This window comes from Poeciliopsis prolifica, unplaced genomic scaffold, assembly GCF_027474105.1.
Source record: "Poeciliopsis prolifica strain line A6 unplaced genomic scaffold, Auburn_PproV2 SCAFFOLD009, whole genome shotgun sequence".
NCBI classification, from domain to species: Eukaryota; Metazoa; Chordata; class Actinopteri; order Cyprinodontiformes; family Poeciliidae; genus Poeciliopsis; species Poeciliopsis prolifica.
This window is the reverse complement of record NW_026562384.1, coordinates 8,999,726-9,025,696: the sequence shown is the minus strand read 5'-3', so window position 1 is coordinate 9,025,696 and position 25,971 is coordinate 8,999,726. Positions and strand designations below refer to the sequence as shown.

Here is a 25,971-nt window from a genome sequence, read left to right as displayed (position 1 = left end):
AAAATACGTAGCATCTTAAAAGTAAATCTCTGTGTCAATGAGTACGGACAAATGGCTTAGTCATGTTGTCAATATGGCAGTGTACTCTGGAAGGATGTTTTGTTGTTAACTATGGCTGACTTTTGATGACAAGAGTAAAAAATTGTTAATGTGGGAGATCAATGGCAAAAGAGTGGACATGGTTTACATTTTTATTGTAATTTGTTGACAGACCGTGTGAATTGTCCATCATTGACATGAGAAGATAGCGCTGTAGAACAAGAACAATTTCCTTAAGGAGATAAAGTACAACCTGTTTAAGCATTTTACATGTTAAGGCTTATACAACAAACTTGTGCTTAAATATTGTGGCGTTTTAGACTTTTCAGCCCATAGATATGTATATCTTGATCAACGTGACAAAAACAATTGAATATGTGGGAAAAGGGGAATTCTACATAATTGCTAGCATGGACGTTGTTCACAGAAATGAGAAACCAGAAATGTAGCGCCACCATGGAAATCATGGACAAAACCTTCTTGGGCCCATATAGTTGTTCTCATTTATCCTATATGAGGCCCACCTAGGTATGCTGGCTGGGAAGTGAAGCAAAAACAGGAATAATTTAAGGGAGCACATACTTTCCATGGCACTGTACAGGTTGAAGCTAGAGAGAAGGAGAAGGAAATCCGAGTCACAGAGGAGGAAAAAGATGGAGACTTCTCACAATAACAAGCTGAGTGTCACCATGCTTTTCTCATTGGTTGTGTTTACCTTCTCTCAGTCCTTCAGGGGTAATTTGGGGGGAGGAAGAGAGACAGAAAGTTAGACAGAGTACCCAGAGACCAAAACTAGCAAATAACTGTCAGGAGGCAGCTTGTCTCCTTCAATGTTAGGTGTTTGTGCTGACAAACACACAGCGGCAAGTGCACGGCGTCACACTGCTACATCGAAGCATGCACCTTGCAATCCTTTTCTACCGTCTCCTTTTCTCTTTGCCACAACACACACTGCTTAAGCCGAACGTTTATTGAAAAAACCGAGTCTGATGATTTGCTTCCTTGTCGCTTGGCAAGGAGCAGTTAACAATGCACCTTCAAATTGAAGCATCAGTGACAACATCTCACTCCCATCCATCACTCATTGCTGGCTCACAGAGCTGGGAACAGATTCACACCTTCCTGTAGCCTGTTCTTAACCAGCAGGTGGATGAGAAAATACCCAGACTGGGGCAGCGGACGGGTCAAGCCACTGCCGACATCTCGCTCTTCTATATGTGTGTGTATAAGGTGACCAAAGGGGAGGGGATCATTCCTCGTTTCCACTGAGACACACTTAGCCCAGGGTCAATATTGACCGTCAACCAACCGTGAGCTTGGCTGGACACCGCTTGACTTTTCAGTCTTCAGGTCAACCTGTTTTATCTGGTGGCGAGGAAAGGGGAGAAGTCATGAGATGGGGACTTACAACTCAGCCACTCTCATTGAAACACCCTCACACCAGCCTCAGTCTGCAATCTGGAGTCGACAGGCAGGTATGAGGAATAAGGAGGCTTTTTGGTGAACTGAGTGGGCGTTGAGGCAGTTTTGGGCAGTGTGACAAACATGGTGACAGAGAGGGGGAGAAAAACAGAGAAGGAAAAAAAACTGCAAGAGATGCAATGACATGTAGAAAAGGGGTTTAAAGGTTATTGAGATATCATTGATCTGTTTTTCCAGGAAAAAAAAAAACTACGAGGGTGCCTCATTATTTACAGTGACGTCCCTTTGAATTTTGTATGTTGGATGGACAAACTTTGGTGTATCTCAAAGAATAAAGCCAGTCAAAGTCGTGGCAAATTGGAAAGTGGAAGGAAAGTAGATTTTTATGATTTTCAAGCAGATTTATTCACATAAACTCAGCTACTTGAGTCCTGACAAGTCAAATAGCTCATCTGGACTCACAAATTTTTGATTTAACTGAGGTCTAGGGATCACTTTCTAACACATGAATATCCTTTGAGCCAATCCATATAGCTCTGGATATACGTTTAAGGTATTTCTGATGCTGGAAGGTGAACCTTTCCCCCAACCTTAAGTCCTTTGGAGCGTCAGGATTTTTCTTCCATTATTGCCATGCACGTTGAAAAACTGCCCATTCCACCCCTCAAACTTTCCTGCACACACAAACAGTTTGTTCATCCAAGCTCCTCCTGAGCTGGAGACTCGCACTGCAGTGATGACACTCCTGAAATATGGCCTCTAACACTTTTCTCTCAGTGGCAGAAACACAGAAGGAGCAGCAGCCCTGGGCCAATAACAATATCTCATGAAAAACCCTTCAGACACCAACACCAACCCGCACCACTCAGGGGGAACGATTACATAGTTTCAGATCACGGCTTCACTATAAACATGAACACAGTTTGAGCGGGTCGAGGGATTCAAAATAAAAACGGACTCGCCGCCTGGACTTCCATAGCGCTGATCTGTGTGCTTTTCATCAAAACTGTTTGAGTTTGGGCAGCGAGAGCAGTGCAGACTAAACAAGCGGTTTGCTGAAAGCCTCATGGGAAGCTGCTGACATTCCACAACAGATGGTAGAATTTTCCCAATTTTTCCATTCAGGATGATTTTGGAGACATTAGATTGACCAGAAACGTTCAAGTTTTTTTTTTTTACTAATTGAGGTTGTTGGACTTTTCTTGTTTGTCTCTTTATGATAGATTAAACTGGGACTATTTAACAGGGTGAAAAATAAGAGGGCGGTAGAGTAGGACAGAAAAACAGGAGTTGTGATCATCTTGAAGGGACTGAGCCTTTGTTCTGCTGCATTAATCTTTTTTTTTTTTTTTTTTTGCCCGTTCCCCTGATTCTCCTTTTGATCCACTGTTGGATCATTCCCGTGATGATTCACTAACAGCAAAAGAAATTAAACACTTTGGATTGACGACCCGCTCCCCATCTCCTGCTCCTCTTCCTGTCTCGCTCCTCTCATTGTCACCACAACCTTCCTCCCCATCTCGCTCTCCATTCCTTTCCTCCCCGAGGCCTCCTCTTCTTCAATAGATAAGCAGCGGATCTTTCCTTTATCACTTCACTCTCCATCTCCATCCTTTTTCTTCTTCCTTTTTTTTCCATTTTTTTTTCACTTTCTGTGTTGTGCTTAATCCCAGCCTTGCGGTGGATGCATGTCAGAGATGTAATTCTATTGTTGAACATGCTCTTCTGTGCACACCCCCCCATCCCACCCCAGACTCAGTCACTCCCAGGGCCACATGCATATTCATCAGCTACCGAAAACAAAAGGCAGATCACGCTGTTTGTCGTGTTCCACAACTGCGGCTTTTCAGTTCTCTCCCTTCACGGCTGCTTTTAGCAGATTAGTCATGTTAAACATATCTCAGACGAGCAAATGCCAAGAGCTAACTGACAGCCGTTCAATCAGAGAAACAACGCAAGTTCCTCACGCTTCTGTCTCAGAAGATGCAGGGAAGTTTAGAAAGAGTTTGGCGCATGCTGATTGTTAAAGGGCAATAAAGCAACAAAGCCGTCATAGTAGGAGAGTGAATTTGACATGCAAAGGGTCACACTCCTGCAGGCCATGGGGTTTCATGCATCAATGGTGATACATGAACTGATTTTAGTGATAAAATGTTAAGTATTATTTGCAGGGTAAACAATTACAAGCGGTTTAGCTGTAAGTTGAGCAAAATCACATTTTCTTCTTTAACAAGCGCTGGATTGGAGAAAATATAAAAAAGTCAACGATAATGCAGTTGTTGATGTCTCCTTTTGCTCCGAGAACAGCACCCTGCACTTCCTCTACTTCCAGAAAATGTACATAGGCATGATTTACTAATTGATAAGCCCAATGTCAAATATAGCTACTTGTGCATGTGAGAGAACATGAAGAGTATTTGTAGGGGAACATCTTTTTTGAACTTTTTCACAATTTTCTTACAACAACAAACTTCTTCATTGTAACTTCTTCAGAAATCTAAGCCTCAAATGAAAAAATCTGTAGTATCCATTGATACATTATGGTTGAATTCAAACTATAAGAATCCCCATTTGAAGTTTCCATCACATTATTTGAGGAATATACATTTAAAAGACAATTACATATCAGCTATGAGTGACATATAACCTTTTGACCTTCCTCCAAAGTGCAACATTTGTACTTCAGATTGTCCTGAACTCATCCATGAATCCCACACAGAGGTGGAAAACAGAGCAATTCTTGAACATACAGCAGATAAGCAGAACCATCAGAACTACAACTCCAAATAAACAATCAGAGCTACATTTAAAGGACATAAATCCATTCAAATGTTTAATTCTAGTCAAATGTCAAACTTGCATAAAACTGAGAATTTGAAGCTTTCTCTATCCAGAATGACTGAGTTTGAATTATTTTTGGAGAGATGAACAGGGAAAAACATTTTATTCTCCAGATGTGCTGATCGTGACACACCCTCAAAGAACCTGCAGATGTAATTGCAGCAAAAAGTCACTCAACTGAGTATGGGCTCAAGGGAAATTAATTTAAATGCACTCAACAATGTATTATTTTTTTCTTAACATCACATTTATGCACTATGTTATGTTCATCTTTGCAATAAAACACATTGAAGTTTGTGGTTCTGATCAAATTTGAAAAAGTTCAAGGGGTGTGAACACTTTTTGCCTGATGGTGTGCTATAAAGTGTGAAAACTTTAGCTCTGGGATATTTATTAGTACGTCCTGCAGCGTCTGAGAGGATTCCTCATCACACTACATCAGCAGAGCTTTGTGTGATGTCCAGGATTGTCTAGTGCATGACTCCAGGTCCCAGGCTCCTGGGCCAGACAGACGTAAACACAGCCTGACCACACTGTGAGGCAAAGCGCCAGCCTGTCCTCACCTTGCTCATAAACAGCCAAGGAGGCCGCGCTGTGGGCCAGAGGAGGCACAGAGAGCGCTGAACGTTTCTGGAGGCAGAAGAGAATGGAAAGGAAGGGCAAGGGAGGAGCAGGGAACAGAAACGGGAAAGATTTCATGCTTGTTAGAGAAGCCGACATTTCAACATTAACTTGCTTTAAAGTGTATATTTTCTATTGTTCTTATTATTTGCTCTTCCTAATTGCTGTTCATGCCACCAGGAGTGTGTGCATTCGTGTGGATCTGCTCAGATATGTTTTCCAACACCCTGTTGTGACAGCAGCACTGGGCTCCTCAGCGCCTGTTTGATTTATGTGTCAGGACAAATATGGGTCAAAATGAAACATCCAACACGGTGGCTTCTTCTCGCTTGTTCTTCTTTCTTCTTTTTCATTCTCTTTGCGCTTTCTTCTTTTCAAAGCTCGGCTCAGCGGGACCGTGTGTCTCTGCTGCGGCACAGCCAGGTTGTGTATGTGTGTGCCGCTTCGCGTGATGAGACGTGACAATCGCCTTCATCTTCCCCTCAGACGCAACGTTCCACAACGCGCCGCCACTCGCTCTGTGTTGCGCGCTTTTCATCTTTCCTCCACCCGTTCCTTCCTTCGTTTTCCTCCTTCTTTTCCTCCTTCTCCTCCTCTACTTCTTGCTCTCACAGGTGGAAGAAAGGCAAATGGGAGAATGAAAGGGACAAGATTCTAATTAGACGAAGAAGCTGAGACAAAAGCAGGGGGATAATGAAGGGAAGCCACGATAACACATGTAAAACACAAATCCTTAATCTTAGAGAGCGTTTGGGAGGGAGATCTCTCATTTCTCTCCTTACAGTGAAGCAAAGTAGGGGTGCTGTGTGCCTGGGAACAGGAGGGGTTGGGATGTGATTATGAGCACAGAGCTGACAGACAGATTGACAGATGAGGGTGTGTGTGGATCTATCCCCACGGGGCCCTCGACTCTTCCTGTTCACAGAGACCAACCTAAAAAGTCACAATTGTGTTGAAACAAGCAGCCTGCTACACTTTTATTTACATTGTTCACACTTTTGGCGATGAGAGCAACAAAGTACCAATTTATGGAAGCTTGCAGAGGTAAGATATCCTGAGCTTTTTCACATTTCGCTATGTTACAACAATTAATATTAACCGGGGACAGATTGTGAAATGGAAGGAAAACAGAACCAGATTGTAACTTTTGCTGTGAAATATGAAAAAAAAAATAAATACAAAATTGCGCATTTGCATTCAGCCCTCTTTAGATTGATGCCCCCCCCAAAAAATCCAGTGTAACTAGCTGGCACAACTATAGACTGATTGACTAAGGAACATCCAAGAGCACTGGAAGAGCTGTAGATATCCACAGCTCAGCTGGAAGAATCTGTTGAAATGATAATAATGCAGGATATGCAGGACAATCCTGGTAGAACCCGCAGTACGCTGAAAAAGATTAAAGACTACGAAAGAGGTTCATCTTCCAGAAAGCCAATGAGTCTAAAAATACAACCAGAGGTACAATCAAAACAATCAAACATGTTCATACATTAGTTTTGCCCTGTCAAGGCCAGATAAAAAAAACAATTGGGAATTTGTGGTAAGATTTGAAGGTTGATGTTCACTCTGTCCAATTAAGAAAGAGTTTAGCTATTTTGCTGTGGTGAAAGGGGAGTCTGGAGGGGATTCATCATCTTCATGAGTAAAAGCTAAAATACCTGTAGCTATCATTTGAAATTGCTGCTGAATACAAATCCAAACCACCAATTTTTTCATTTTCACATTTGTACAAGCTTTGTTGCTACGGGCTTCTCTGTGTGATTCTATTAGATCAATTCCCAGTGAAACACCTGAGAGCTTGTGGTTGTGATGTGACATCGTGAAAGCATTTAGAGAAATGCTGATGCATTGTATTTAGGTAAGTATGTCCAACACCTGTGAACAAAGTTCATACACGAGTCGAGCTGCTCTGCTTCACTGAAAGTCAGGCTGTGAAAAAGGAAGCAAAGAAGAAACAATAAGGACAGAGTATATTTTAACTACGTGGCCATGAGGAACGCCTGACTGCCTCTCCCCATCCATCCGTCCAGTTCTCCTCGCTCTGCATGTGGATTCAGTCTGTTTACTTATTTGTCTCACCCCTGAGCTTTTCTGACATGCTACTGCCCCTCCTGGGTCTTCGGGTGATGTGATGGAGCTTGGGGACTTCAGTTCTCTTGTTACTGCTGTGAAACTCGATTCAGATGATGAAACTGTGCGGCGGCTCATGGTGGGACATTGGTGTCTTTGCAGCTCACTGGGAGACTGAGGCGAAATCTCCCTGATGAAAGAGTCTGCAAATGTGCCTCTTTAGCCCTGGCCCTTACATCTTTTCAGAGAAAAGCCTCTGTTAGCTGCACCAAGCGTCTGCTTTTGAGTTTTCAAAGAAATGAGCCCTGCCTCTTATGATCTACACATAAAAATCTCAATTGTGACACCTTAGGAACTATATTTGTATGTTGCTGGAAGAATTTTTTTTTTTTTATTTCTTACACATCGATTCTGAAGGCACAGTCTGGAAATATTATCTTTTTTCTAAACCCCAGTGTTTGATTTGTTGTCCAGCACCTTCTGCGTTCCTGACTACCCTGTGAAATAATATGAAAAAAAAAATAATATGAAAAAGAAAATAAAAATAATGTCTGCAGCAAAATCTCACGTGGAAACTCTTAGAAAAATCCAACCTTTGATTTGAAGAATTTATTAAGGGGCAGCAAAAACCCGTAAGAAATAACTGATTTTGTTCTTTTAAATCAATGGTCACAAAATTGTTTGTACAAATAAAGATCATTTGAGTATTCTTCTTTTTTAAATGTATACATTGTTGCTTAAAGTTGAATTGAATTTCAAAGAACAAACTCATTCATAACTTTTTGTTTCCATTGCGTATAAATATGATGTCACAGAAAGAGCTGTTTATTACAGTCACTGCCTACCAGCCTGGAACAGGATCTATGGTCATCTTGATCGCAGACACTGAGCGGATATCACACAGGTGTTCGGGAGGAATGCTAAAAACAGCGTTTTCTACTCTTCTGTCACAAACATAAATTTATTCAGCTTAACTCTATGGGTATAAATGAGTGCAGAAACACCTCATGCACACTTTTCAGTGCAGAGGTGGATTGGTGATGCTGTGGGCCTGGTTCTCTTATAAAAACACTGTTGTTAAATGTTAAAATGATGTTAAAATGAAGGATGATTTTTATTTTTGAAATAAAAAAAATTGTGACCTCTGTTAAACAATAATAAATATTTATTCAAAACCAATTCAGAGATTGTTCCATAGTGAAATACTATGAAAATATCCTTTAGCTTTATAAATGAGGTGGGTGAAGAATAAGTGTTGCCATATTAGAAAAACGAGGTTGCACAAACTATTACTTTAAGAGAAAATGGATCAACAATTATGCATGCAGGGACTTTAATAAAAAATAAAAACATTTTCTCCCACTGATTAAATGTAACCAAATTAATTACATTTTTGGGTATTTTTTTCAGAGAAAATGACCTTAGAATAAAAAGCTATTCATTTGTTTCCAGCTTTTTTCCCCCCAAACTTCTTTACCAGAGGTGTAGCAAAATAGGTTTTATAAAAAAAATTCCTGGTGAGCATTTGCCAGTAAATCTGCACGCATAAACTCATTTAGCGAGGGACGACAACACCGCAGTCCTTGCAGTGAAATGTTGGAATCAAACGTGTTGCATGGTTGGTCGGGTTAGGAAAACTCCTCAGGCACTCGTCGGATTACGTCTCGGGGCATGCGACACGAACGACACGTGCCAATTTTTATGTTCATTTCTTCTTCACAAATTTCACTGCAAAGTTGGTCTCCTGTGCGTCACAGGGAGGCTGAAAATAACAGCGAGCGATAACCTGGCACAGCACATCTCCACAGATTCTTCCCCGAGGTGATGCAAGACTTTAGACAAATGTCTTGTTTGTTCGCCACTGAATGGCCATCTTTCAAGGGGGTGGCATGCCAGCACGAGCGCACAAAGACACACCGGAGCGGCTCATTTTTCTCCCTCATGAAGTAGGTAGCAAGAATATTACAAACCAAAATCAGGATGCATTGCCACCGGCCAGAGTTTGGATGAGTGAGAAGAGTAATCAAATTACTTTCAGACAGACAGACAGACAGAAAGACAGATAGACAGACAGATAGATAGATAGATCATAAAAGTAGATTTTGCAGGTTTCTGTGTGCATTAGTGTGAGAGTGACAGCAGAGAGACGAATCCCCCCATTAATAACAGCCACTAATCCCCTGATGTGATTACCTCTTCATCTCAGCCCCCCTTTCTCTCCACTGTCTCCCTCCATCGAGCCACTCTTTCTCCCATTCAGCATCGCCAGCTACTTGTCTTCCATGGCAGAGCTCAGCTGGCCCAATCCCCTGAACACATCCAAGACTTCCACTGTGTTCAGCTGCCAGGACGATGGAGCGCCTCCAATCTGACGCCTCTCCTCACCAGAACTTAGCCTCTGGGCAGGTATCTTTAAAAAAAAACAAATAAATAAAAAAAGTCAGTGGTGTTAGTGCAGAGAAAGGCAGCAAATTTAAGCAGATTAAGAGCCATGTCTCTGTTCAAAGCCCTGACACTTAATGCAGTCTGAATGAGAGGTGACGTGTGATATGAATCGTGCAAGATATGGTTTTGGATGTTCGAACGTTTATGGAAATATCTGCAAGCATTAAGGATTATGGGTGTGCAAAGGGAAGCAACAAGCCTGTCAGTATAGCTATTTCTGTCCTCAATAACTGGCTGCCAAATGCAATTTTTTTTTCAGCCTTTGATAAACTCGCTACATCAACCTAAAGTGTGTTTCTATGGAAACTTAGACCTCTAAAAAGGTTCAGATTTGCCATTTAGCTCAAAATCTGCTCAACAGTAACATACTATGATAAGACTGTACTATGTATTCGATTTACATGTGCAGTCAGTTAGAAATAACATGTAATTATACAGTTTAAATAGATCTTTGTTAACTATGCATAGATGTGCGTTGATGTGGATATGAATAAAAAGGTTTAAAAGACTCCAAGGAGATACTTATGTGATAGAATGGTTATTTATCTATTATATTTTTAGTGGGTTATGTTTTTTTTCAGTCTGTTATCTAATGCCTTAGACTTTAAAAGCTCCTGGTTTAAAACAACCTGAGTTATACTTTACTAACATCCCTGGGTGAACTAGGAACCGGCCCTGGGGTTGATTTAGCAGAACCGGGTTGGATCATGGGTTTGACTCAGCAACACGGACTGGACTAAGATTATCTATCAACCACAACGTGGTCATCTCCTTAGGTTTCTTTTTTTGTCTAAGCTTTTTGTTAAATAATCAGATCAAAAAGCTTACAAAACAACTAACAAGACACTTTTTAAGGCTAAGAATGGATTCTTGATTTAAAATTAACACACACATATTCACATCTCCAAAACTATGCAAATCTGAGCTTAAACTATTGGCTGAAAAGTGCTTCAAGTTACATCCTCGGTTTAGGCTGAAAATGCATCATCAGTCTTTAGGGGGTTACATATGCTACCTTTGTTGTGTTGTGGTTTGAGGCAATTTCATTACAACTATGCGGCTCATTACCTGTCAAAATAAAATATATGTACAAAGCTCCTGTTAGCATCAGTCTCCTGGTTCAATGTGTTTGTCATAAATGGACCATCTTCCTGCGTGTGGCTTAACCCCCTGATATTGAGTCTTAAAACCTGAGATTATGATGTCCTCATAAATACCTTGCAAACATTTGCACAGTATATGGTAAAATGTTGATAGCATAGTTCCTTTCAACACCTTGTTGATTGGATGCCATAAGGCAGAGGCATCTGTCTTCCTGGATGCATCAGCTGCAGTAAAACTCTGGTTTATATTCATTTATTCGCGTTTTAGCAAAACCAGCACAGTAACTACTAAGCAAGTGTCAGAACCGTATGCTGAAAAGGTAGAATATTTAATGTTAAAGAGTGCATGGCAGTGAGATCTTGGTTTAATTAAGCTACAGAGGAACACTACTGTAACATTTAAGTTTTTTCTTCTTTTTGGGCTTGGCCTGCTGATGACTCAATGGTAACTGATTATAGATGTGTTGCTTCCCGTCTATCTTAAGGTGTAATTGACTATTGTTTTCTTGTCAGCTAGTCATTTTTTAAAATGTAATTTACTTTTTGGTCTCACTTCCGGGATTTCAACAATGCCATCTTTTCATTTCTGGTCGACATGAATGTTCCAGCTCTAACAAGATGAAAAGTTTTCTTTGAGCTGCTGCAGTTTGCAGGGGGTTCAGATAGAGACTTGAATCAATTAGTGGTCCTTTCATCAACAAATAGGCCATACCTCAGTTCCTTCCCCCCCCCTCTTTTCTTCTTCCACCTCAACTTCTGGTCCTTTTCATTTCAGTCCTGTTCAATTCTATCATCTGCTCTCTTTCTCTTGACTTCATACGGCGCGTTGGAAAGGCCAACATCTGGCTGCTTCTTAAGTCCAGGCCCTTGCATCCGTTTCTGGGGTAACAGGGCCTGCAGATCAACCCCTGCTGTGGAGCTCAGCCTTTGGTGTATGTGGGGCTGATCCGAGTCTCCATTTCCTGACTCTTGGTGCCTTGATGTGGCCAGAACCACATTGCATGATTAATTACAGCTCTCCGTCCCCGCTGCCGGTACTGCCGTTATTGTAACCATGCTTTCCCTCCTCGGCCCTCAGTCTCTCACCTGCAGCATGAAGCCTTCAGCAGAAACCGCTGACGCAGCTCTGAAAAACTTACATAAGTTGTGCTGTGCTGTTACCCTAATGGATGTTTAGTCACTGACGTTAGAAGGAGGTGGATGTTCAAGTTGGGAATGAGGCGACAAAGCTGTTAGGGCAATGACATAGATTGCTAAGTGAGTGCAGGTCCGCAACATCAGCTGTTTCCATTTCTTCTGTGTCAGCTCTCCTCACTTTGTGTATTGACTCCTGATTTGTTTCACTGGCTAAGTTCATGGCAAGAAGAGACCAAATGGCTGTACGGGTGGAGGTGGAAGGGGGGTTAATTGGTTTTTGGCTGTGTGGCCAATCAAAGGGACCTCATCAAAGACATGCAGCGAATGCATCCCACAACCTTCCTTGCCTCTTTTCTTCCGTTTATATAAGTGCCACACAGTGTAATCAGCATGGCGGAAGCAGGAAGTGAGAGAGGAGGACAGAGACATCCTTGACATCCAGGGAAGCACCAGGACAGGAACAGGGACTATTTGAGTAAGCAAAGCCACACTGAGCAGGCAAAAACTTTGAAAACGGAAGTGGACTGCTGAAATGACAGGACTATGGGGAGGGATGTGGGATAGCTGTGTTTACAGACGACGGTCACACAATTTACTGTAACTTTGGATTTTGCCAGCCCTGCGTTTGCTGATGGGCTACCACAGCTAACCAACAATCAAGCTCTATTTACATCAATGTCGACCATTATCCCTTTTTATCAGGAAGTGTGGCACTTCAGATGAACATAAACAACAAAGTCTATATATTCAGAGGACGCAAATGCGCCAAAAAGGGAGTAAAGAAGTCATTAAGACTTCAGTCATACATATATTTATAAATGCATTTTATTTCTGAGGCAAGTGACTTAAAATCATTGCTGTCCTGCTGTGATTCTCTGCTGGTGGGAGCCACTCTAAAAGGCAGCTGCCTCAAAGCCCAACAGAGGTATCAGATCTCACCCTTTTCCTCATATCCTTAATTAGGACAATTAAGAGATTTGCAGGACAGATGGACTGAAATCCAGCTGGCTGCAGTGTGTGCCCCGGAGGATTGCTCCGATGATGATGAGAAGAGATGTTTGTGAATATTGGACAGGATTGCATCAACTGAATGGTGGGACTCTGGTGCCCTCTGGTGGACACACAAGAACGATGGGTTGTATTTTCTTTTGGCTTTTTGTACCGGTAATTGGGAGAAGTGGAGTTGTGCGTTCACCGGACAGAGGGTTTGAAGAGACATATTTTTAATTGATAATACGTCATTTGATTATATTCAAAAGATTTGTTTGTGTAAATACCTCAACAGGCCATCTGAAAAAATTCCGTACATAATTTTTACCCGTGTATAAAGTTTATGAATAATTGCAAACAGCTTGCATTATAATTGCTCACACATGGTGTGCAGATCCCAGCTGGCTGGAATCATTAAATTCACTGAAACTAAGGACCATCTAATCAGTTATCTGATGTAAAATTAGAAAAAATTCCTGTAAAATTATCAGTTTATTAAAAATCCCTAACAGGAAATATTTAATCTTTCATTTGACATAAAAGTTCGTCAGCTTTCAACAAAAACTCACAGTGTCTAAGAAAAGTATCAATATTCATTGGACTTATGTAAATATGTGAAGAACCACAAACTTTGTTGTATTTTATTGGGATTTTCATGTAATACAGTAGACCAACACATTATGTTTAAAGGTGCTTAACGATGTTTAGAAAGAAAATGAGTTTTTTTTAATAAAATGTTCAGTCAAGAAAATAAAACAAAATTAAACAGAATAAATTATCAATAATCTTTGACAGTGAGGTTATTGTAGCAACAGTGAAAATCTGCCAAAATTTGAAGTAGACTCCTGCATGTAATAAGATCACAAGTAGATTCCACTGCACATGTGGCGTCACCACTTGTTCAAAGATGATAAGCTGTTTCTTTAAGGTGCATTTAAGATGAATTTCATTACTATTGTTTTATCTGTCATGCCAAGCAAAGGTTGAATTCTGATGTTTGCCAAAAGAACCACAGACATCCTAAAAACATCAACATTATGTCCCGCGGTGTTTTTGGAGCATACAGTGAAACACAACCAGCCGAGGAGGATGAGAAACCAAGACCTCCTTCTTCATTGGTCACGGTGAGAACATTGCTGGCTTTACTGGTTCCCAGACTGTTTTTAGCAAACATTCGAATGTCGTATGTTGAAGGATTAAACTCTATCAACGTGGCCTCTGTCTCATTGGCGTCAAAATCGATGACAGTTTCTGTGTTATCCCATGAGGCTGTTAAAAAATTGACATGTTTCTGAATCATTTTATCAAACATATCAAAATAATCAACAGTGGATGAGAAACAAAAAAGCAACTTCATTCCAATAAAGTCTTCTCACCATTTTGTGCTTTGTACTCCAGGTAGAAACCGGAAATGGGGCTGTCGCCTTCAAAACCAGGGGTCCAGAAAATTAAAATGGTGTAGTTTATCACCTTTCGCAACCCAATTATAGGTGGATCCGGAAGTACTAGGGAGAGAACAGCCAGGATATTCAGTAACTAAGAGTAATGCATGTTTTGAATATTTTCATCCATTTTCCAACACCCTTGTCCCTAGTGGGGTTGGGAGGTGCTGGTGTCTTTCTCCAGCGAACATTTCGGGCGAGAGGCGGGGTCACCCTGGACAGTCGGCAGTCTGTCGCAGGGCAACTGAATATTTCCATGTTAGAGTAACTAAAGCTTAATGATCTATACAATACCAAAAAATGCATGGAGGAAAATATTGATTTCATCAAACAATTCTTTCATACCCACAGAGAGGCTTGTGTGTGTTGCTGTGGTTGTAGCAGTAGTGGAAGTGGTTGTACCGGTAGTTGCTTGAGTTGGAAAAAGAACAACATTTTTAAAATTGGCAGAGGAACAAATTATACAGTAAGCAATTATTTTTTAAAACCTCATGTCTCCCAGCGTACCTTCACCCAGAGTAGAGCAGAGAGGTGCGGTCGCAGCAGGTCCTTCTCCTGCGTTTGTCCAGGCCTGAATCAGTACATCGTACCTGGACGAAGGCTGCAGATCGGTGAGCAGGACGCTCTCCTGATCACCTGTAGCCGTCTTTGTTAGGTGCGACCATTTCTGAACCGGTGCGTCATAATCTCTATAGCTGATGGTGTAACTGCGCAGAACGCCGTTTCTGAGTTCAACCTGTGGAGGCTGGTCAGAAGAAAACATACACGGGTTCAAAAAAACTTATCATAACATTACAATTTTTACATTTCACACTCATCACTGTACCTTCCAGGTCACTCTGATACTCCGAGTGCTCACAGCCTGAAGTTGCAGATCAAGTGGTGGGCCCTCAGGCGCTGAGCAAAAGTGAAACTTAATGAGAATCGTTTTCTTAAATTTGGCAGTAGCTTCTAAAAAACACACCATTTTTAAAGAGCCTTGCAAAAGTACTAATTGAGTTTAATACTGATGTTCACAAAATCTCTACCTTCAATCGGATTGATCTTGAGGTATTTAAAAAAAAAAAGAATTTGCAAAAAATCATTATGTGCAAACCTGGGAGAGACAAACCATAGAAGAAGTAGTTTTAACACATGGCAGCTTAAAAAAAGCAAGATATCTTTTTTTAAAGTTTCCTATGTAAAAATGTTGAGATGTATGTATAATTTTCTCCTCATTTCACGTGAAATCCCAACAGAATGCTTTGAAGGCTGTGGTTGAAATTTGACAAAATGTGGAAAACCTTTGCTAGACACCATATATTAATGCCTGCCTGCTGTCTTTTACCTGCTTCCTGTGTCGTAAATGTCAGAACATTGCTGGCATCACTGGCCCCCACACTGTTAACAGCAAACACACAGAGGTCGTAGGTAGTGGCAGGACGTAAATCAACCAAAGTCACCTGAGTCTTGAAATCCTGAGTTCTTGCAGCGACACTCCAGGACGCTGTTAATAAAATGCAACATTAAGACCCAAATTACGTTGTCTAAAATGTTAATCTGTAATTAATTATGTAGCACTTCATTATGCTCACCATCGCTGCGTTTAAAATCAATCAGATAAACTGAAATGTATCTGCCGCCATCAAATGGAGGGCTCCAACCAACTGTGGCAGATCTTTGGTTCAGCTCTGTGAGTCCCACCTGTGGTGGAGAGGGGCGTCCTAAGGTGTCAAAACAACAAGGTAGAATATCACGAACACACATGAAACATTCAGTAATTTACTATTTTTGCATTATAAGAATACCTGGCACAACATAGAGAGTAGTCTCAACTTCCTGGTCGTTGAACCAGCCTGGTATTTCCACTCGACAGATATATTTGCCCGAGTCACCCTCCTGAACCTGTGTGATGGTGAGTGAGGCATCCCCATAATCAAGATTACCCCTGAGAACATAACGCCACGACAGCCTGTAGTTCACCCAGGTCCCGTCTGACTTCAACACCTGATTGTTACAGCCAAATGCAGATGTAGATCCTCTGGCCCAGCAAAAGGGCAGCCTGCCGTGTTCCCAAATATTATAGTTGCATGTTAGAGAAACGTCTGCTCCCACCGTTACTGTTGTGTGGTATTGACAGGTACAACCTGAAAAGAGGACGACTGATTAAAGATCAAGTCCTTTAATCGGTCTTCATTAAAATGTTCAATCTGACATCAGCTGTCTTACCTTTGAGAAGACAAAGGAGAAGGAGGCAATAGAAAGCAGAGAATTTCCTTCCCAAATGATCCATCTTATTCCTCTCACCTGGATCAGTAATTTTATTATCTATTCACGATGTCAGCTCACCCCGGTGGCATTCAGCCTTTAAATATGTCCCAGTTCCCTCAATATGCTCACCCCAGTGGCGTTCAGCCTTTAAATACGTCTGAGTTTCCTCAATATGCTCAAGCATCAAACTTTTGGTGGCATTAGCAGAAAACAATTAGTTCCTTTTCTTTGACTTAGGTTCCTTCTTTTGAAAATGTGGTTCCTTTCACCAGAAAAGGTTATCAGCACATCATCAGATTGGTAAGCTGTGCTTTTCACCAGAACAATGCACAGGCATATTGTTTTGTGTTACATGATCGACACTTTTATAGGGCAAGAGTGGGGATTCATGCTGGACAGGCTGCTGACTTCCTGCATACTTTTATCTATAAAAACACCCAAAATACAAAGAATAATTTTTCAGACATGAACAAATATGTAAATCAAGATTTACATATTTTATTATTTGCACAAATGCTGAATCTGAGGGGATAATTATTTTTTTTTTTAATCTCATAAAATAGGAACAGGAATGAAAATAGAAAAAGGGGATCTTTAATTTATTGATATTCTACATGATAACCTGATGGTTTCCAAAACAGATTCAAAATAACAACAAATAAATTAATTAGTATGATAATTCCATAACATAATAATTCAAATAGCTTTTTATCCCACCTTTGTTGGACTACATGTATAAGACAGTGCAGTTTCTATTCTGCCTCTATCAAAATTATTTTTGTACCACAGTGGAGAGCCCAGGACTGTGTATAGAGATTATTATATAGATCTTATTAGGGTTTTTACTCTTTATTTAGCAAAAATAACAAACTGCCTTGTTCTGAAGTATACAGTAAGGACCTTACTGTTGTGCATTTAGTTCTCTATTTTGTACAAACAGACATGGGCTTTTGTGTCTCTAATTCAGTATTGTAATGAAAAGATTTATGAAACACAACAGCATGATTAACTACAACATTTCTAACTTTGGAAATATTTTATTCTGTCTGACTGAAGAGCCGTTAGCAGACTTAGATGACTTGAAAATAAACAAAGTATCAAAGAACAACCGAGTGCTTTAGACTCATTGATACAGTTCAAGAGTGAAGGATTATTGTTTTATTTTCTGAGGATTGTAGAAAAAATAACTATCAATGCATCTCTGCCATACATATATTTTAACTGTTAGTTTTTCAAAAAATAAAATAAAATGAAATAAAAAATGGCTAAAGCAAAATATACTTAAACTTATATATAATAAATGCATTTTTAGCTTACTTTGCACTATAAAACAGGGATACACTGTGTGCACATTTTTCATCATGTACTATGTAAAGTATTTCCAGCAGGTGGCAGTATTTAACAAGAACTGAATTTAAATTGGATATAAACCTTCAGTCAATATTTAAAACACTGTTGGACAAATATGCTACATTGATGCACCTTTTAGTGGACAAAACAACATAAATGCATAATGTTAAAAAAAATTAAATAATAAAGCTATAGTAGAGAAATTGTACAACCAGTTACAGAATACCAATCACCGTAAAAATCTTAAAGGACCTTTGTATTTTTAACTTTCCTTTAGTATTAGACTGAAATATATGCAAAGGTAATATTAGCAATTTATCTTCAATAAAAAATACACTTTGGTATATTTAATATAGTTGGCATAATGAGTTTCCAAATGTTGATTGCAGGGTAAGTTTCACAGCTCTTGCAGTGGCTCAGATCCTTTGTAATGAATTGCTCCACTGGCCAGCCATCTGTAAGCAACAGAGCAGAATTGATTAGAAAAGCTACTGAATACACCTGAAAGGGATTGTTTAAGTTTTGAAACAATGGACTCAGCGGACTTGTTATCAGCAGTCAGTGTCTCGCCTAAAATTAGATGGCAGTGAGTCTTTTCAGAGAGGAAGCTGAGTTGGAACCATTTTAAAACAACCACAATCTCAAAAATATAATTTCAGATTTTATAAAACCGATCAATTATATTGTTTTTATTTATTTATTGTTTTCGCTGAGGAATGTGATCCACCCACAAGACTGTTTCATGGTGCAGGTGTACTACAAAATGAAGCAGGGTAACTATCTGAAGGAAAACTGATACTGTGAAAAAAATAAGACTAAATAATGAATCACATATGCATTAACTGCTTATATGTAACTGAAGCAGACTCTTAGCAATAATGCTGCTAGTTGAAGAAAGTGAAGAAGTTAGAAACAAGTTAAACATATAAAGCCAGATCATTCTTAAGATTGTGCTTATTTACCTGATTTGACATTAGCCATTCGCAGTTGGGTGCAGAAGACAAAACATGTTTCCATCGGCATATAGTGAAAATAATGACCTCTTGCAAAGCAGAACTTGTGCAGCTATCCAGCTCAAAATACACTTCCTCTACCAGAACACCCATACAATTAAATCAGTGATTGGAGGTGAAAAAAACACAACTTCCTGTAACAGAATGTGGCCTGTTTATTCTGATGACAAACACAATTTCGAATTTAAAAAGCCTGTCACACAAATAAAGCACCACCTCGAGATCTTTTTGTGAAGCAAACCCTTGTTGCACATGTAGATAACCAGTGAAAAACCTCCATCAAAGATGGCAGCATTATGAAGTAAAAGCAGAAATGAGAGTCTTTTGCTAAATCCCAAAGTCTGAGTCTTTGGACATTGTGAGGCAGATTGATCATCAGGGAGTATCAGGCTGTGTAACTTTAGTCTCACATATAGAAGTTGTTTCTTTGAGAAAACAGCAGTAAAATTAATGAAAATTAACATCTGCTAATCACACAGATATAGAATTTTCATTCTGAGTTATTATAAATTATGAAAGTAGTGGATATTTATCCACTACAGGAAACAGAATCCTAATTGATAATAACTTCAGATCAGAGAGCGGCATTTAAAAAAATAAAGATGACAGAAATAGCCTTTGGGCCAAACCTGATGTAAACTTGCCTTTAGCTCCACTATCCTCTTGACCCTTATCTGTTTTCCGAAACTGAGGTCATTCACCCAGCTGGTTACCAAGGCTAAGATCAACTTTACTGACAATTCAACAGAATCTCTTTTACCTTAATTGTCCAGATGAATAAACAAACACAAACACTTACATGTTCAGGCTGCCGTTTCTCTGTTTTATACCTGTGAATAGAGAATAAGGATCAGAGAAGTGCATGAAATTTGTCTGGTTGTTAATAAGGAGAGAAAAAGAAAAAGAAAAAAAAACTCACGTCGGAGTTGCCAAATAGCAACAGAAGCAACAATCAGTAGTATCAGCACAACCGGCACAACGATAGCAGATGTGTGACCACCACTTCTTGCTTCAATCTCCTGTCAGGCAAGATATATAATTAAGATAAATTCACTACACCAGTTTTTTAACAAAATACCTCAGCAACGAGACCTGAAATAAAATCAACAGTCTGATATCTGTTATGCTCATCTGATGTCCTCAGGTGGTAATAAAGTAAATTTGAACAGGAGGAATCGCAACTGAGAGACAAAGATTATCGTTCTTAATGGTTCAAACTAACTTTATGTTTCAAACAGTGTTTGAAACATAAAGTTAGGTTTAAAATGGTTTAAAATGGTTCTTATCCTCGTCGTAGTTGACATAAATATTGATAGCTTCTCACTTCAGTACATGCACAGCGATCCAGACAGTTGGCTACCCCATCTGTCACTGCAGTAATTTCAGGCATTGCTTTCATAAAATCATCACTTACTAGAAAAGCATGGCAGTTTTTCCAAATAGCAGAACTAGCAGGCTCTTATGCAATCTAGACAAGGATGGGGCCTGTTTCTGGTGACCGAGGTTCTCAGAAGGCATGCGTTAAAAATATTAAAACTTTCCCATAATGCGGTTCAGATGGTGAAAACAAATTTAATAGGGTTCAAGAGAAAGTGTTTAAGTAGCTATTTCATTCAGGTGAATGAAAAACAAAGTATAATGTCACAGTTCTGCTCAACTACCTGCTGAAAGAAGACTACTACTATTTTTTCCCCTATTTTTTTTAAGTTTGTTTAAAAACGTATGTTTGCAAGCCACCAGTGAAATCTCTGTAAAGCAGCAGAATGCAGGCCCGATTCAGCAGATAAACTGACTAATTAACCAAAACTTAGTTATTAGTTGTCAACATCATTATTATAAATATCTTTTTTTTTTCTGTGCAATTTTTTTACATCTTAAATCTGAATACTTTGTGCTTTGTCAGCCTTTTACCATATTCTGCTCATTCAGGACATTATGAACATGTCTTGAGGTATTGACATTTTCAACAGTTTATCTAATTCCAACTCTCCTTCAAACTCTTATTTCAGCCCTCATTCACATAATATTTTTATGTATTTTTTTTATACCCTCCTAAAATATATATTTTAAAATGTGATGATGTGAAATGCTAAAGATAAAGCAAAGCATGTGTACAAAGATATTACTCAGATGCAGCAGCAGGGGTAAATGTCGTTTTTTGCTTTTTGCGCTAACAGACACAGTTTGTAGCCACTAGTTGTAGTTTAATACTCACAGAGACGTCAGTAGTAGTGGATGTGGTGGGTGTCATGCTACTCGTTTGCTGATCTGTCAGACACACCCGAATGACAAATTAAACAGAGGGAAGATATAAAACTTTCTTTTTACAAACAAGCAGAAGTGATACATTTGCTAGAAAAACATAGGTAAGGAAATTGCTACTTGAGGAACCGCAACCACGTTTTGATAAGGCTGCATGTTTTTGAGGGGTGAAATTCAACCACAGGTTTCCTTCTGCTTTCTTGAAAATAGACAAAGTCTTCACTTGGATCTATTTCTGCTTTGCCATAAAGATCCATGTGGAGAATATCTATATCAAGTCTCCTTCAGCATTAAAACACATTCAAGTGAGAAGGGTAAGAAAACAATACCTCTTTCTTCGATGGTCACAGTGAGAATATTGCTGGCTTTACTGGTGCCCAGACTGTTTTTAGCAAACATGCGAATGTTGTATGTTGAAGGATTGATCTCTATTATCGTGGCTTCTGTCTCATTGGAGCTGAAATCTATAATAGCCTTTGTGTAATCCCATGAAGCTGTGAAGAAAACAAGTATTCTAAATAATGCATTTAAAAGCTGACGATCAACAGTGCATAAGAGAAAATGCTTATATTTTCTCACCATCTGCTCCTTTGTACTCCAAGTAGAAAGCAGTGATAGGACTGTCACCTTCAAAGCCAGGAGTCCAGGAAAGTGAAATTGTGTTGTCTATCACCTCCTTTAACACAATTACAGGTGGATCTGGTGGCACTAGGAGCAGCACAGTCAGGATATTCATCACCAGACTTCTGGTTTATTTATATATTTAAATATGCCCCTTCCATAAAATAAATAACCTTGTCTAATGATAGTATAAGTCTGAACTAGGAAATATTAATTCTTCTTTAACATGACACAAAATAAATACTTTTATGGATGTAAAAAAACAAAAACAACAATAAATGTCTGAAACCTGTTGTGAGGGTTGTGCTTCTCAAAGAGATTTCATCCCAAACTGTGAATGCAGAAATAGTCCCAGCTGAAGTTGTGTGAGCTTGGAGCAAAGCAGAAAAAAACTATCAAGTTAAGATTCTTTGTTTATTTTATGATTTTAAAAACGTTTTGTTAAAAATTTCTATTTGTTTCTATCTAGTAATACCTACCATCGGTAGAGGCTGTAGGTTCCCTCAGCTTTGTGGAAGCAGCAGTAGAAGATAACAAAGTAGTTGCCACTGTTGTCTCTTTAACTTGAAATAGAAATAAAACGTAAAATTAATCCAACGTCAAATGGATCCTTAATTTAATGTCTTTTCCAGCATACCATTGTCAAGAGTGGTGCAGAAAGCTGGAGCTGAAAAAGGTCCTTTTCCTGCATTGGTTCTGGCCTGGACCTGAACACTGTACCGGGTTGAAGGCTTCAGGTGGGTCAGCATGATGCTCTGTCCTTCACCGATGGCTGTCACAGTAAGTTGCTCCCACTTTGGAAGTTGTCGGGCCGCTGGGTCATATTCTCTGTAGTTGACGATGAAGTTGCGCAGGATGCCATTTCTGAATTCAACAATCGGAGGCTAACCAGAAGAAAAAAATAAACACATTCACCAGTGAAGGTAACATGGTGAACATATCAGCAGGTGAGAACACTGAATTTAACAATACAGATTTTTTAATATGATAGCTCAGCCCTAAGACCAATATCTTGCAATCTATTTTTAAGCAGAGAGCCTTGTTGGACAAAGTGCAGCTTCTTTATGAGTCATTACATTTCTCCTTCTTGCTGAGAACATGGTGACCCTTATAAGAAAATATGCATCAGTCCCTGATGCATATTTTCACATAAACATTTATGTGTCAGAAAAAACTAACTAGGAAACGTTAATGATGGACAAAGATAACCTTAGTGAATAAAGAGTCAAACATTTTATTGTTTTTCGTAATTAGAAAGGCTTAAAACTAAAGGTCTTAAGACAACACCTCAGCTGTGTCTCTTTTTCTAAATTCTAATGTTAGTTTTGAGCAGGGGTCCCCAAAGTGGGTCCTCGAGGGCCGGCATCCTGCAAGTTTTAGTTCTCTCCCTGTTTTAAACGATGGCTTGTTAAAGGCCGAAGAAGAACAGTGACATTCTGAAAAGGTTGTTGGTCCCACCAAGGAGAAAACTAAAACATGCAGGATGCCGGCCCTCGAGGACCCACTTTGGGGACCCCTGGTTTTGAGTTACATAATCATCTCATTGATTTCATTGAGGTTTTTATTGGCACTTGGGTTCATTTTGATCAGTAGTTAAACTTTCCCATAGAGCCTTTTTTTCCCATCTCTTTTCCATTGTTGAATCATGAAACAACTTTGTTTTTCATGAGTGGTGCATAATTTGTTGTTTTGTGTGACCCTTTAGCCCACTTCTCGAGTTTTTGTGATAGTCCTGGTCATGGCTGGTCACAACTTGCAGTAGTTCATGATTTTATGGAGGGTGTGTATATTTTACCCATGAAGCACATTGGTTTGGGTATTGTTCCAGCCTTTCTAAAGAAAACATTGTTTGAAAAACATGAAGAAAATGTGCTTTTTTGTTTTTAAATCAGGATATCCTTTAAAGAAAAAAATAGTCTGATGGTCTGAAAATATTAAGTGTGAGAAAAAGCAAATATAAACAAAAAAATGTCTTAAGGAAGCAAATAAGTTTTCACATCATTATGTGTGTTTTTGTTGTCACCAGTAACTGATAGATTATGCTCTCTTTTGAACCTAAGATAAACCAAAGGCTCAGACACTGATAGCCAAACTTTCATTCATTTGTTTTTTGACAATTGAAACTGAAATATATGGGAGAGAAAAGGTTTGTTGAAAATAGCGACCATTGTAGGTGCTGTGGTGATGCAGGGACAAAGCAAAACCCACTTATTGAGGCCATAGTCCTCGTAGAGGTGGTCGCAGGTTCAATATCATCAATAAAATGCATAGATCGGAAATTTTAACACGATGTGCCACAATGATGCACTACACACAGGAAAGTACACTGGATTTGGAGTTTGGTCCTCAAAAAAAAAAGATAGATAAGAAATACAAAACGAACACCGATACTTCACTAAAAGAAGAACAGGAAATGATATGTTGGAGGGCAAACGATGGATCGACATGTTGAGGTTATGTCTTTCAGGGATTTCAGGCATGTCTTTCCCCTCTCTCATTACCTTGTTTTCTGTCAAACTACTTTCAAGTAAAGGCCATTAGAGCCAGCAAAACTTTTTTATTTTTTTATTTTTAAATAGCAGCTATTGACAGACATTTTATGCAAACAAAGAGAACAGGAGATAAATAAGAAGATGCAAATAAGGTGGACCATATTTTTTAGAAGTGCGTTTTTTGAAGACTTTTTCTCACAAAAATATTGACGTATTATAAATTCATTGTGGGACTTTGAATTCAACTCGAAAAGTTCAGGTGATAATTAGGAAAATTATCAATTTCACTTTTACGGTGAACAAGTACTGGCACAAAAGTTGGAGAAAATATTTTTTCTGAAACATATTTCCCTTATTCTATTACTCAATCACTCACTCGCTCTATGACATACTATACACACATGACCACACACACACATACATATTTAGTTTGTAATTTTACCTTCCAAGTAACTAGAATGCTGTCAAAACTGAGGGCCTGAAGCTGCACATCGACCGGGGGACCCTCAGGTGCTGCAGAGAGGTCAAAGTTTAAGGATAATTGTTTTCAAAATTATGAACTTTGAGTTTGATTATATTAAAGGCTTGATGGACGGGGATTTACCTGCTTCTTTTGTTGTAAATATCAGGACATTGCTGGGTTCGCTCAGTCCCACATTGTTGACCGCAAACATGCGGAGGTTATAAGTCTTGGCAGGACGTAAATCGACCAACGTCACCTGAGTCAGGTGAGCCTGTGGCACTACAGTTCTTTTGGCCGTATCCCAAGACGCTGTCGGACAGAAATAAAATGAGAAAAGAAAACCCAGTGAAAAACAATCTGAAGATCCTGATACTTGCTTTTCTGATTGTAAGAACAAATCTCCTCAGAAATAAAAATATATTATAGACCAACTCAAGACATTAGCAGGACTTTGCAAACTGTTGGTAACAGCTTGTAAAGCAAGTCAGCACATAGCAACATGCTTTTCTTGTCCTTACCATATTTGCTTTTTAAGTCCACCTTGTAGGCTGTAATAGATCTACCTCCATCAAATGGAGGGGTCCAGCGAACAGTGATAGTTCGTTCCCTCACCTCTCTTGTTTCCACCTTAACAGGAAAAGGTCGTCCTGAAACAGAAATGCAGTATTTTGCCAGTTACTAAGGTACCAAAAAAAAAAACAATAAAAGAAAAAAATGTATAATTACTATTCACTGTGAATTTTCACTTTTAAGAGTTTTTAATGTGATATATGCAACGTGCATTATTTCAGCAATATGCTTTCTAGAGGCAAAAGAGTACCTGGATTTACTGTCAGAGTAATCTCAAGTTTCTGATCGTTGAACCAGCCTGGTATGTCTATCCGACAGCCGTATACGCCGGAGTCACTCTCCTGAACCTGCCTGATGGTCAGAGAAGCCTCACCCGCGCCAAGATCACCCATAAGAGCGTAGCGCTCCGACTGCCGGCTGAGCACGTTGGTCCCGTCTGACCTGAGCACCTCATTGGCACAGCCACTTTTGGGTATATTTCCTCTGCCCCAGCAGAAAGGCAGCTTGCCGTAATACCCAGCATCATAATTGCATCTTAGAGTGACATCTGTCCCCACTGTGGTTATTACGGGGTTTGCACAGACATCACCTAAAAAACAAACAAAACAAAAGTGCAAGGAAAAGTCCACTGCTGTCAAATAAAACACTCCTTAATGATTGTCTTACCTCTGTTCACCCAAAAGAGAAGAAAGCAGCACAAAGTGATGAGCCTCATTCTCATATAAATCTTGCTGCAGAGCTCTCCTGAGTAAGTGATCAGTTCATCTGTCAGACACCTTTGAAGTGACCACAGAGTGGCTTCAGCCCTGGAGTGTTTCTAAATCACATGACGCTCCG

General features: G+C 39.5%; 2 protein-coding genes across 3 annotated transcripts; both read right to left on the bottom strand.

The window, feature by feature from the left end:
- Nucleotides 1-13,315: 13,315 nt before the first annotated feature.
- LOC129362477 (cell adhesion molecule DSCAM-like) lies at nt 13,316-16,468 on the bottom strand. Of its 2 annotated transcripts, XM_055034002.1 has the most exons (9): nt 16,322-16,468; nt 15,901-16,239; nt 15,688-15,816; nt 15,441-15,599; nt 14,940-15,010; nt 14,621-14,858; nt 14,459-14,524; nt 14,048-14,176; nt 13,316-13,940 (listed from the first exon to the last, which is right to left on the bottom strand). In XM_055034002.1, the coding sequence occupies exons 1-9, from the start codon at nt 16,383-16,385 to the stop codon at nt 13,639-13,641; spliced, it is 1,497 nt and encodes a 498-aa protein (XP_054889977.1). In that variant the 5' UTR covers nt 16,386-16,468; the 3' UTR covers nt 13,316-13,638. The 2 variants fall into 2 exon arrangements, with proteins under 2 accessions (XP_054889977.1, XP_054889978.1); XM_055034003.1 differs by lacking the exon at nt 16,322-16,468 and having other exon boundaries at nt 15,688-15,796; nt 15,901-16,027.
- A 1,038-nt stretch (nt 16,469-17,506) lies between these two features.
- On the bottom strand, nt 17,507-25,971 carry LOC129362473 (protein sidekick-1-like). The gene is made up of 14 exons (XM_055033999.1): nt 25,801-25,971; nt 25,385-25,723; nt 25,083-25,211; nt 24,706-24,873; nt 24,544-24,614; nt 22,247-22,493; nt 22,089-22,172; nt 21,899-21,979; nt 21,568-21,696; nt 21,318-21,482; nt 20,942-20,994; nt 19,646-19,745; nt 19,526-19,556; nt 17,507-18,168 (listed from the first exon to the last, which is right to left on the bottom strand). Exons 1-14 carry the CDS (start codon nt 25,853-25,855, stop codon nt 18,111-18,113), a joined length of 1,710 nt encoding a protein of 569 aa, XP_054889974.1. The 5' UTR covers nt 25,856-25,971; the 3' UTR covers nt 17,507-18,110.

Excerpts from the sequence above, each read along its gene's own strand:
- LOC129362473 (XM_055033999.1), bottom strand. The coding sequence starts at position 25,855 with ATGAGAATGAGGCTCATCACTTTGTGCTGCTTTCTTCTCTTTTGGGTG. Across the intron at positions 25,724-25,800 it reads TCTCTTTTGGGTGAACAGAG|GTGATGTCTGTGCAAACCCC; the intron begins GTAAGACAATCA and ends TTTGTTTTTTAG. Across the intron at positions 19,746-20,941 it reads CCACTACTACTGACGTCTCT|GAGATTGAAGCAAGAAGTGG; the intron begins GTGAGTATTAAA and ends CTTGCCTGACAG.
- LOC129362477 (XM_055034002.1), bottom strand. The coding sequence starts at position 16,385 with ATGGATCATTTGGGAAGGAAATTCTCTGCTTTCTATTGCCTCCTTCTC. Across the intron at positions 14,859-14,939 it reads GTATCAGAGTGACCTGGAAG|CCTCCACAGGTTGAACTCAG; the intron begins GTACAGTGATGA and ends TCTTCTGACCAG. Across the intron at positions 13,941-14,047 it reads GGAGTACAAAGCACAAAATG|CCTCATGGGATAACACAGAA; the intron begins GTGAGAAGACTT and ends ATTTTTTAACAG.